Genomic DNA, 11,753 nt, shown 5'->3' with positions numbered 1-11,753 from the left:
TGTAAATTTACCGAACGATTGCAATATTTAAAGTAAACAATATCTCAAACATAATATTTTTATTATCTTTGGAAAAATGTTGACCCGTAATTTATAGTACGGTACATTGCCTAGTATGTGTGTAATATCTATAGCAAGTTTTCTCTATACACTTGAATCTGTTCAGTTCTGAATACAAACAACGATGATGTTTGTTTGGCTCTCAAATCATGAAGCTAATTACATGTAACTGAAAGTCGTCGGTCTCTTGAATTTCTAAAGAAGGTATCTATAAGTATTGTTTCACAAACAATTGAAACTCAAAATAGTTAGTATCTGAAAACCATACGAATACAATACGATGATATAGGGATAAAGTGGCTATAAACGAGTTCTAGAGGGGCTGTGATTTAAGAGAAAATAAAAGCCTACGTACCAAGATAGAAATCAAAACTATGATAATCAGGTTCGAAATATTCAGAAACGAAGATCAGTGGGTAATGATATACTCACCTAAAGGTTGAAGACGGTGAGAATTGATGATGATCTCTGAGGAAACGAACTTTGCGTTTTCAAGAATGTAATTGTAAATAGATATACACCCACGGTACATCGCAGGGCTATATTTTTGTTTAGAAATACGTAAATTAAACTAATGATTTATTTTTCTATATATGTAACTAATTAGTTTTATACTTTATAAATTATTAAATTTCACAGCTCTAATATATTGTATAATTCATATTGTGTGTATCTCTATTGTTTGACCTCGGGTTAATAATTTAAAATACCATTATTGTTATTATAATTATTTTGGGTAGTCTATTTTTGGTTCTTTGTATTTGTATATACAATGTAGTTTAAATATATGTTGAATACTATTATTTTAAATAGTTAGATGAGTTTACCATTATTTAGCTTCTGTATAATTCTATTGGATAAACTATTTGTTTTTTTTTATGTTTCTTTGTATTTGTATTTACAATGTAATTGAAATATAAATTTAATTTTATTGTTTAAATAATTAGATGAGTTTACCATAATTTGAAATACATATTTTGTGTGGGCATAAGTTTTTTTTGTCTTTTAAATATCTGTTAAATTTTTCATAATTAGTTGAAATGTTAATTTTGTTCAGTAAATATAAAGTTTGTTGGAAAATACTAATGGACCCGGAAAAGTGAATCTTATAAATTAACGTTGATGGGTTTCTGAATCAGATTAGGCCCATTGTGTTTTTTTTTTGCTTAACCAAAACAATTGATCGGTGGCCAAATAAAGAAAAATAGAAGACAACAACAACAGAAAAACGATAAAAAAAAAAAGGTTGTCTGAAGAGAAAAAATCGATTCGACATCATAGATCTGATTCAATCGAGGATGGATCAGACAACCTCTATTTCCGAATTGAAAAACCCAGAGTAAGATCCATCATCAATCTGTCTTAATGGAGTACCGGATGACGTCTTCAATTGATAAGAGAGATAATCTTCTAAAAACTGTTTAGATCCCGATTTGTTCTAACTTTTTCTGATTATAGCTCAGAAACTGTAAAGATTCCTGCTTGAATTGCTCTTTTATGTCTGATTCCAGCGTTTCTTCTAAGCAGGGAAATCTATAAACGAATATGGGTGTTCTTTATAAGGTAAGAATCTGAATCTAAATCGGTGTTTTTATTTTTTTTTGTTGTTTTCATCTTCTAATGTTTAGATTTATATTGAATTTTTTGTTTCTAATAATTTTGGGCTTTATAAAAATATCAGGAACTCGAATGACTTCCACTTAACCAAAGATAAGTAACCCTAAACCCATTTCTTGATTTGTAAATACCTATGACTTATCTATCCAAACACTCTAATCTTTTTGTTTTTTGATATTACCTGGTCAGGGTTAAATTACTTTCATTAAGAAGAAGTGTAGAGACAACAATTGGATTTAATTTCGGCATAAAACTTACCATATAGTTTTGGATTTCTTTTTCCTTGCAAGTAGAGAAATATTTTTCCTACAATGGGTCACTAAGGTAATATCTCTATCTTTTCTTTCTAATTCTGCGTGATAGTTATCAAATAATTTAGAGTCATCATCGTTTGTTAATTATTTTCTTTTGTTAAAAGTGAGGAGAAATATGAGGAACACTAAATCAAAGATGTATGATTATAGCTTTTGAGTGGAGCTTCGAGATATATAATTGAATTGTCTTCTTTTAAAGGTTTGTACCTATCCATCAAAGTAGATTTTGAATATTATTGTGGTTGACATGGATACCTGTTTAGTTGTTTTTCAAGTTCAAAGTTTCGTTAGTTATTTTCTTTTGTTAAAAGTCAGGAGAAATATGAAGAACACTAAATCAAAGATGTTTGATTATAGCTTTTGAGTGGAGCTTCGAGATATATAATCGAATTGAGTCTTCTTTCAAAGGTTTGTAGCTTTCCATCAAAGTAGATTTTGAATATTATTGTGGTTGACATGGATACATGTTTAGTTGTTTTTCAATTTCAAAATTTCGTTATCCAAGTTCAAAGTACATGGATACATGTGTACCACGTCATCAGCCGCACTCGCCGGCCCCGATTCCTGCAGCCAAGTCTCATATAGTTCCAATCTCTGCCCCTCTACCACATGTGGTGTTTGCCCATGCAGCTCAACCACCCATAGCCGAACCAAGGGAACCACACGCAAACGAAGATGCTCATCCTCATTCTGTAAACGTCCTCATATACTAATATATGTTCATTTCAGGTTTACAACGATTGTGCAGAAAGGGCTAAAAACATCAACAATTACAGTCAACTAACTACGAACGATGATGGCGTCTTACACGGTTAGTTACATGACTCTCTTTTTTTTGCGATTCTTTTCTAAATTAGATTATGAAAGAATTGTCCTTTGTTTGCATCAGAAAGAAAACATCAAAAAATCAAGTTTTAACTCAATCAAAACAACATTCCCATGATAGCATATTACTTTCAAGATTGTATGTATAAAAGTAAGTGCTTCAAATATAATAACTTACCAATCAAATTGTTCTCATTGAGGTTTCCGGACAGGACATAATCAAATGGGGAAATACAGAGGTTTGATCCCGCGGTACAGAGGTTAGTTTTATAAAGACTGTATTTATCATTTTAATCAAGTCTAATGTGAACATGTTTTCATTTTTGCAGGGTTTCCTGTTATATGTTCACATAACTTAAACTTTGAAAATAGAAGTGGAAGAGTAACATTGCAATCTACTATATATACTGGTAAGTTATTCAAATAACACTTATATTTAAATAACACTTATATGTATCGTGACCTCAAAATGTACTATCATTGGGTTGGGATGAAGAAAGATGTAGCTAGTTGGGTCACGAGGTGCAATGTGTGTCAGCTAGTGAAGGCTGAGCATCAGGTTCCAGGTAGGTTGCTGAAGAGTCTGCCCATTCCAGAGTGGAAGTGGGATATGATCACGATGGACTTCGTGGTAGGATTGCCAGTGTCTCGGACCTTTGATGCTATTTGGGTCATTGTGGACCGGTTGACTAAGTCGGCACATTTTATGGCTATTAAGAAGACTGATGGAGCAGCGGTCTTGGATAAAAAATATGTGAAAGAGATAGTCAGGTTGCATGGGGTGCCAGCGAGTATTGTGTCTGATAGGGATTCTAAGTTCACTTCGGTGTTGGATTGGGGTGGCCATAGGGTGGATCACCTGTGCTTGGCAGAGTTTGCTTACAACAATAGTTATCATGCGAGCATTGGGATAGCTCCTTATGAGGCTTTGTATGGGAGGCCATGTCGTACACCATTATGCTGGACTCAAGTGGGAGAGAGGAGTATGTATGGTGCTGGTTTTTTTCAGGAGACCTCAGAGAAGATTTGGGTTCTTAAGTTGAACATGAAGGAAGCTCAGGATAGGCAGAGGAGTTATGCTGATAAGAGGAGGAAAGATCTTGAGTTTCAGGTGGGAGACAGAGTGTACCTCAAGATGGCCATGTTGCAGGGTCCGAACAGGTCATTGACAGAGACTAAGTTGAGTCCGAGGTATATGGGTCTGTTCAGAGTGATTGAGCGGGTGGAACCGGTGGCATATAGGCTGGAGTTGCCTGAGGTTATGCGTGCATTCCACAAGGTTTTTCATGCGTCGATGTTGCGGAAGTGTCTCCGTGAGGATGATCAGTTGTTGGCTAAGATTCCTGAGGATCTTCAGCCTAACATGACTTTGGAGGCGAGACCAGTGAGGGTTCTCCAGAGGAGGATCAAGGAACTTCGGAAGAAGAAGATTCCTTTGATGAGAGTCCTCTGGGACTGTGATGGTGTTGAGGAGTAGACTTGGGAGCCAGAGGCGAGGATGAAGGCAACGTTTAATAAGTGGTTTGAGAAGCAGCCCGCAACTTGAGCATGTCTAGCCTGGTCCCATCTGTAGTCCGTGGCTGGAGCAAGAATGGAGTATTCAAGCCCATCTCTCTTGTTTACTTGGTCGCTTAGGGGTGGTTGGTTGTGCGACTAAGTAACAAGATGAGGTGGTGTTTGGGGTACAAAATTTCCGTGAGGCGGTGGTTTTTGAGGGAAAGTTTCCTGAAATAGAAGTTTGTAAAAGTGGAAAGTTTCCAGAAGTGGAAAGTTCTAAAAATGGAAAGTTTTATGTCAGTTAGAATTTGTCTATTTTTACTAGTTGTGAGCCTTGGAGGGGCTCCTGTGGCCATCGTGGCGGACTTTTGAGTCATTGTGCCCATGTGTGGCAGTCTTTTGAGACATTTTGTAGCCTTTGTGGCGGGCTGTTTAGCTAATTGTGTGCCTTTGTGGCGGGCTGTTTAGCCAATTGTGTGACCTTTGTGGTGGGCTGTTTAGTCAATGTGTATATTTAGGCGGTCCTTCGGGATGTGTGGTCTTCGTGACGGTCCTTTGGGACGTGTAGCCTGTTTAGGTAATCCTTCGGGATGAGAGGTCTTCGTGATGGTCCTTCGGGACGTATGGTCTTCGTGACGGTCCTTTAGGACGAGTGGTCTTCGTGATGGTCCTTCGGGACAAGTGGCCTTTGTGGCGGTCCTGTTTAGGACATTTGTTTGGCCTTGGTGGCGGTCCTGTTTAGGACATAAGTTTAGCCTTGGTGGCGGTCCTGTTTAGGACATTTGTTTGGCCTTGTTGGCGGTCCTGCTTAGGACATTTGTTGGCCTTTGTGGCAGCCCTTGTGGCATGTTGATGATCCTTGTGTGGTCATGAGGTATTCCAGTGAGGGGATATGTGGTTGGTAGGACATATTGTTGTTTTACGCGAGCCTTGGGAAGGAAACCTGGATAGGGATAGGACTCAGGTGTGTTCAGAATTTTTTGCTCACGACTCTTGGAGGACTTTGGTTCTCCTAGTACCGCCATATTCTGAGACTTTGTGGCTTGAGAGTATGGTTGGTATATCGACTTCGGATAACTATGCGGGGGTGCGCTGTAGGGTGGCAACCCGAGAGACAAATATTGGACTTCCTTATAGATTATGGCATGCCCGCTTAGGCCTGATGAGGAGCCAATAAAAACTCAAGGTTAAGACCTATGGGTAAAGGAAAGTCCAAAAGTCGAGAGCAAATAATGCCTGGAACTTATGTCTATCACCTAGAGGTGACCTTTCGTAGATCAATCGGAGGAGGTGCGGGCCGTGGAAACGGTTGCACGGGAGTCCTTGACTGATGGTTGTTCGAGATTCGAGGACGAATCTATGTTGGTGGGGGAGAATTGTAACATCCGCGAACCGAAATCCTGGTTTAGGGGATGCATCAGTGCATGCAAGGCCGGTTATGTGAGGACAAGTTTAAGTTAAACGCTGCGTTTTGGGTTAGGAAAACCCTTAAGTCGTGTTTAATAGGGAATTTTGTCGTCATTAGCGAGTCTAGCCGCTTTTGAGATAAAAGAGAAGGAGAAAACTGTTCTTGAGCGTTCTTGAGGATTTTTGGGAGATTTCAGGCTGTTCCTGTAGAGATCTGTAGAATCATTGTAGGAGCTTCCTAGGAGCGTTGTTGTGCTTGTTTAAGGTTCAAAATCTTCTTGACAAAGGTGAGTGCATGACCATGGCTTATCTAAGCTTGAGATTTCTCTGATCTACTTGTTTCTGTGTTGTTTGGCTTGTTAAAACGTTATTAGGGGCTTATGAAGCCTTCTTGTGGCTTGGAATCGAGTTTGACGTTTGTAGGAACGAAGATCCAGCGAGAAGCTTCGGGGAAAACGATGCTCGGCATGTGCATCGGTGGATGCACTTTGTGCGTCGATCGATGCAATGCGAGGACGGCGTGATTTTACCTAGGAACATCGATCGATGCCATGTAGAGGCGTTGGTCGATGCAACTAAGGTTTTTCGTGAAATGTTAAGCGTGCTTAAGCTGGAGTGTCGGAACTGTGCGAGTGAGGACAAAACACAGGGAAAGATCATGTGGTGATTTGTAGGGACGATAACAAGTATTTAAAACTTCCCAGACGTTGCAAACCGGTCTTTGGATATTGTTGGGTTCACGGGTCTAGTGAGAGGACGTGAGGCCCATTAAGGATGGAGAGATCATGGACTGGGACTGGACATGGCCCCACTGAGAGGTGGTGGTCGGGGAGTTACAGAATTAAGCAAGTAAGCAAGAGATGCCAAAAATTGTGCTCAAATATGCATGCTCACATTCACACCAATGGTATCATACATTCTGATACAATAGCAAACCTTTTTAAAGCTGACTACAAAGGAAACTGAAACAAAAAAGATGATTCCAAATGAAGAAGCAAAGACTTACAGGACTACCAAGAGGTCTTTGGATTTTGGACAGAGAGAGGTTCAAGTAGTTAACATTGCACAACACACAAGTGTACTAATCAATACAATACACAATACTGAGTAGGATAGCAGCCATTGTTGGATAACCAAGCATCCATTTGCCACTTTTGAAAGGTTTTAAATCATTAAAAATCATGTATGAAAGAAAGCTGAGGAAAGACACTACAAGATAGACACCCAACCAAATTACTGTAAATACAGCCTTGACGTCTTTTGCTGGCATTTCGTTTAGACATACTTCAACAGCATGAACAATCTGGCCGACAAGAGGAGGGACAGTTCTGCTGCAACATCAAAAAGAGGACAAAAGAGAAGATAAGAAAATGTTTTAGCACATGTACTAGGAAAAGATCTCCTTTTGTAAAATCACCATTGTTTGTTTACTACTACATAAGCTCCTGTAATGAACAATAAGATGTGATGAATTAATCAATTAATGCTCTTCTACTATTTTGATATCATTAACTGTAACGAACAAAAAAGATACACTTAATTAAACAGTATTAGCTATAAAAAAAAGCAATTTAATCCCGGGTAACAAAACAAAAACCAGTAATTTTGCTGCATATGCATATGGAAACAAACAAAAAGAATTGGCTCTTTTACTAGCTTTCACCTAATTTAACACTTCCAACAATAAAAACTATTCATCACACGGCTTCACAGAAATCAGTTTTAGCAATACTTATTGATTAGACCCTAAACACCATCAAATATTTTTTGTTATCAAGAAATCAATACCCGGGTAAGCCCTTTATGTTTGCAATTGACTTCACGGAAGATTCCCATTGCTTAACCTTCCTCGGTTCTCCCATTGCGTGACATTTCTTCAGTTTATCGAAACTTTTTCCGAAATCTCCTCTAAGGTTTTTTACGTCGCTCGTGGTCACCTTGTAGAAGACTGGGATCACGATGAGTTTGCCTTCTTTCATTCGCTTGTCAATCTTCACAAGCTCTTCCATGCACCAACAAGAGTCTGGGTACTTCTTGGATAAGATCACGATTGCAATTTTCGACATGTCGATCTTAGAGAAGAGCTCTTGTAATCCCCGCCCTCCTGGCAAGAAGGTATCTATGAAGACATTAATCCGTTTAGATTTCAAGTTATTCACGAGATCTTTTACCAAGTCATTGCGCACGTCATCTCCACGGAAACTGATGAAAACCTGAGGACCGCAGCGGATTTGGGCATTGGGTTGAGCGTGATTAGTGAGAGCGACCATTGTTGTTAGGGTTTGGCTGTTTACTGTTGACCACTGAAAAAGAAAAAAAGTATTCTTTATCTCGTTTTCTAGAAAAAAAAGTTAAAAATAAAACACAGTCATAAAACACCGACAAAAAAGAGATACATTCTTTGACAAGAATTTATCTTAGTACTAGACAACGCGTCATTGATTCCAACATGCGCTAACGAACAAAAAAGAAAAAAGTATCGTTTACCTCGTTTTCTAGAAAAAATAAAAGACAAAGTCACAAAACACCGACAAAAAAAGAGAGACATTCTCTGACAAGAATTTATCATAGTACTAGACAACGCGTCATTGATTCCAACGTGCGCTAACGAACGAACGTTCCCTTATTTGGTATCTGTTGGACCAACCAACTGGACTTACGTGCTTTGGGCCATGGTTCCCTTCGTAGTCGTCTTGATGTTGACTGTTAGATGAAGATATATATCAATCTTCTTAGGATATCTTTAGATCTCCTTAATGTATATCTTCTGTATATTTGAACATATCCAACCAATGTAATATATATACGTGAGTCATGAATACATTGATCTCTACGGAGTTTTACCTTTCTACATTGACAAGTGCTATGAGAAAGGAAACTTTGCACTTTGATTAGAGAGAGTACGTTTCCGTGTTCTCATAAGTAGTAGAAAATTCTCATACTTAACATAAGTGTTTCACTACAAGAAAATTGAGTTTTAATAGCATCTGAATAACGCTATCTATCAATACCATAGCGTTTTAACAAACGCTATATTTGCGCCCGTCATTATAGGTCAGATACTTTATATAGCGTTTTTTTGTTCTGCTATCGTATTCACGGCTACCATAGCGTTTGTGCGTCTGCAATTAAATATTCTATAACAGCGTTTTCAAATTTTTGTTTTAAATATTAATATAGCATTTATATAAATGTAATTGTTTACATTTATTTTTTATTATTTATTTTTTAATTATTTATTTTTTTATTATATTATTTTTTTATTGATTTGTTTAATAGAAATTTAAAATATCCAATAAGATTGAATGTTACAAAGCCACAAACATTCTAAAGATACAAGTTCATAGTACTACATAAAACACAAATGTGTCAGCCTCAAATGAATATAATCTTGTCATTAGGCCAAGCCACAGTGGTTCCGACTGCATCACCTATGAATTCAACCTCAGAGTTTGCTCTCCATACTCTAGCACCATCAACCTTTAAAACCTCTACCCATACTTTGCTAGCATTGGGACCTAAAGGGACGAAATGAACCTTCTCTGCTGGATCAGTTGAAGATACACGACCGGTTGCAACTCTCTGCCCAGAGTTATCAATATTCAACAGAATACACTTCTGTTTGGCACATTTGCTGCTACTACCAGTGCTGGGACTAGCACTCTATAACCAAAAATTATAACACATCATCAGAACAACAATTGCAATCAAAGTTTCAACCATTCAGATATGCAAAAAAACTAGTTGCAAAAACTTACCTGACTTGATTTTCTGGTTGATTCATCGGTTGGAAGTGTTTGGATTAGGTTTATCTTATCAATAGGCCATGCTATGGTCTCATTTAGTGCATCACCCATGATTGAGAATTCAGGCATTGGTCTCCATAAATAAGCATCCGGGTTTACCACTAGCTGGACCTTAACAACTGCAGCATTTGGTCCCAGTGCAATATCGTTCACCAAATATTTAGCATCAGTTGACAACAACAGACCCTCAGCAATCAAATCCCCATTTCCATTCCAATAATAAAAGATGTGAACTCTTCCTAGTGATGCATCCGTTTGCAAACGAGTCGCAAAAAATATACAGTCAAATTATAATCTAATTCACATTATTCTACAGAGAAATACAACAGTCGTAATTTACCTCTTCACTAACAGTGTTAGGAGGTTGGGATAGGGGATCGTCCAATATTATCTTGTCAGTGGGCCATGCGATTTTACCTCCTACAGCTTGACTAAGTGAGACAATGGTTGGAGTAGGTCTCCAGATATATGCTTCTGGGATTGATGCATACTTCACAATTACAGCTGCTGCATTAGGACCCAATGGAATGCGACCAATCTTATATGTAGGTTCACTGGAACAATATTCTCCTTCACTAACAACCACATCATTAGCCAAACACCAATCCAGTAGCTGGCACCTAATTCCTCCTTTGGTAGCATCGCTTAAGTCAGACTGCGAAACGGGATCATGACTCTGCAAGGACATGATAACCAAAACATCCATATAAGTTGGTATCTAAATCAAAATTACATCTTAAAATTTCACATCATGACAGAACCAGTTTAAAATAGTTACATTTTTACCAGCTAAGTTACTAACCACATTCTCCAAATCTGCAATCTTGGTAAGTAATTCTGCTTGAGTAGCTTCAAGCTTCTGGACATGGGAGTCTCTAGTCTGTAATAATGCCATCCTGGTAACAGTAGAGCCTCTGCCCATGCCCCTAAGTCTTCCTGGTTTGTCTTTTCTAAGTACCTGACTCACAGCATCGTCTCTAACATTATCCGTGGTTGTGGAGTCCGTTTCACTATCAATTGTCTTGATCTTTTCCTGAAATAAAAATTGATACACAACATATATAAACTACTTTCAAATAACTTAAAGAACAAACATTATGATTTTAGGTGATTCTTACAATCGTTTCTGCAAATTCTCCCCTCACAGGTCTTCCATCAGAATGTGTATGTCCTGCTATCCACACCTTACTTCTAGTAACTTTCCTAGGATCAGAACTCTTTTTTTTCTACAAGTACAACCAACCAATTCAAAAATATCTCAAGTAGTCATACAACCAACCAATTCAATATAGAAGCACACATACCATCTCATGAGCTAAGCGAACCATTCCTTTGCGGCTGGTGGTGTGAGGAATTTGACCCTTCCTCATACGTCTGAATTTTTCACTTTTTTCCTATTGACACAAAGAAATGGCCATAAGTAATATACACAAAAAGGTTAAATAATCAATGGGAAGTTTTTAAATAACCTTAGAAGCTGTGCTATTCAATTTATTCACCCAACTGTTCCAAGCTGATGCACGTTGGATGTTGCTAGGCTTTAGTTCCTGTAATTTGACCTTGCTTTTAGTAGCTCGAACTTTTCTAGAAAGCGTAGATTTAGAAGCCCTCCACAACCTACCCATTTGCCTTAACAGTGCTTCTTTTTGCCAATCTTCTTTCAAATTGAACCTCACCTGTCAGACATTGCCAACTTAAAAAATTAAAATCATTTACAGATTATTAATAGATAGATATACACTTAGTTAAGCTTACCTGAATTTCTTCCCACATCACGTCTTTTGTCCTTTCATCGAGATGTCTCCAGTCATCTAGCAGTACTGGCACATGCTCTCTCACAAGAGGACCAAGGAAAGAGGAGAGTGTCACTGATCCACTGCCAACATGCTCACCCATAGCATTAAATTCCACATCCACCTTATCGTCATCATGCTTTGCCACTTTGCGCCTTCTCGTTGGACCTCTTGACTTCTTCTTTATGTTATCTGATTGTTGTGTTTGTGTTTCAGAGGCGTTAGATTCTTGTACACGGGGTGAGTCTTCTTCTGCTTCAGTCTCATCTCTTTCTCCAACATCTGGTTCCTCTGCACTATTATCTCCTTCAGTTACATGAGCCTTCTTGTTTTTCTTCTTCCTCAAGAATAATACAGGACTCACATCAACTCCCGCCTGGCGCTTACTGCGACGAACTACTTTATCAGCTACAGGTTTCATCGTCTTTGGTTAC

At 38.2% G+C, this 11,753-nt stretch overlaps 2 protein-coding genes across 2 annotated transcripts; both read right to left on the bottom strand.

Annotated features, from left to right (window-relative positions):
• Positions 1-5,830: 5,830 nt before the first annotated feature.
• LOC104772817 (TIR domain-containing protein-like) lies at positions 5,831-8,491 on the bottom strand. The gene is made up of 2 exons (XM_010497385.3): positions 7,509-8,491; positions 5,831-7,051 (listed from the first exon to the last, which is right to left on the bottom strand). Exons 1-2 carry the CDS (start codon positions 7,988-7,990, stop codon positions 6,802-6,804), a joined length of 732 nt encoding a protein of 243 aa, XP_010495687.2. The 5' UTR covers positions 7,991-8,491; the 3' UTR covers positions 5,831-6,801.
• Positions 8,492-9,095: 604 nt separating this feature from the next.
• LOC147919696 (uncharacterized) lies at positions 9,096-11,740 on the bottom strand. Its single transcript, XM_087506515.1, has 8 exons — positions 11,282-11,740; positions 10,996-11,202; positions 10,831-10,920; positions 10,645-10,752; positions 10,485-10,559; positions 9,841-10,202; positions 9,479-9,761; positions 9,096-9,383 (listed from the first exon to the last, which is right to left on the bottom strand). The coding sequence occupies exons 1-8, from the start codon at positions 11,738-11,740 to the stop codon at positions 9,096-9,098; spliced, it is 1,872 nt and encodes a 623-aa protein (XP_087362641.1).
• Positions 11,741-11,753: the final 13 nt, after the last annotated feature.

Source organism: Camelina sativa, chromosome 20 (genome assembly GCF_030686135.1).
Source record: "Camelina sativa cultivar CO46 ecotype springtype chromosome 20, ASM3068613v1".
Classification (NCBI taxonomy): domain Eukaryota; kingdom Viridiplantae; phylum Streptophyta; class Magnoliopsida; order Brassicales; family Brassicaceae; genus Camelina; species Camelina sativa.
The sequence above is the reverse complement of the archived record's forward strand: the minus strand, read 5'-3'. Positions and strand labels throughout refer to the sequence as shown.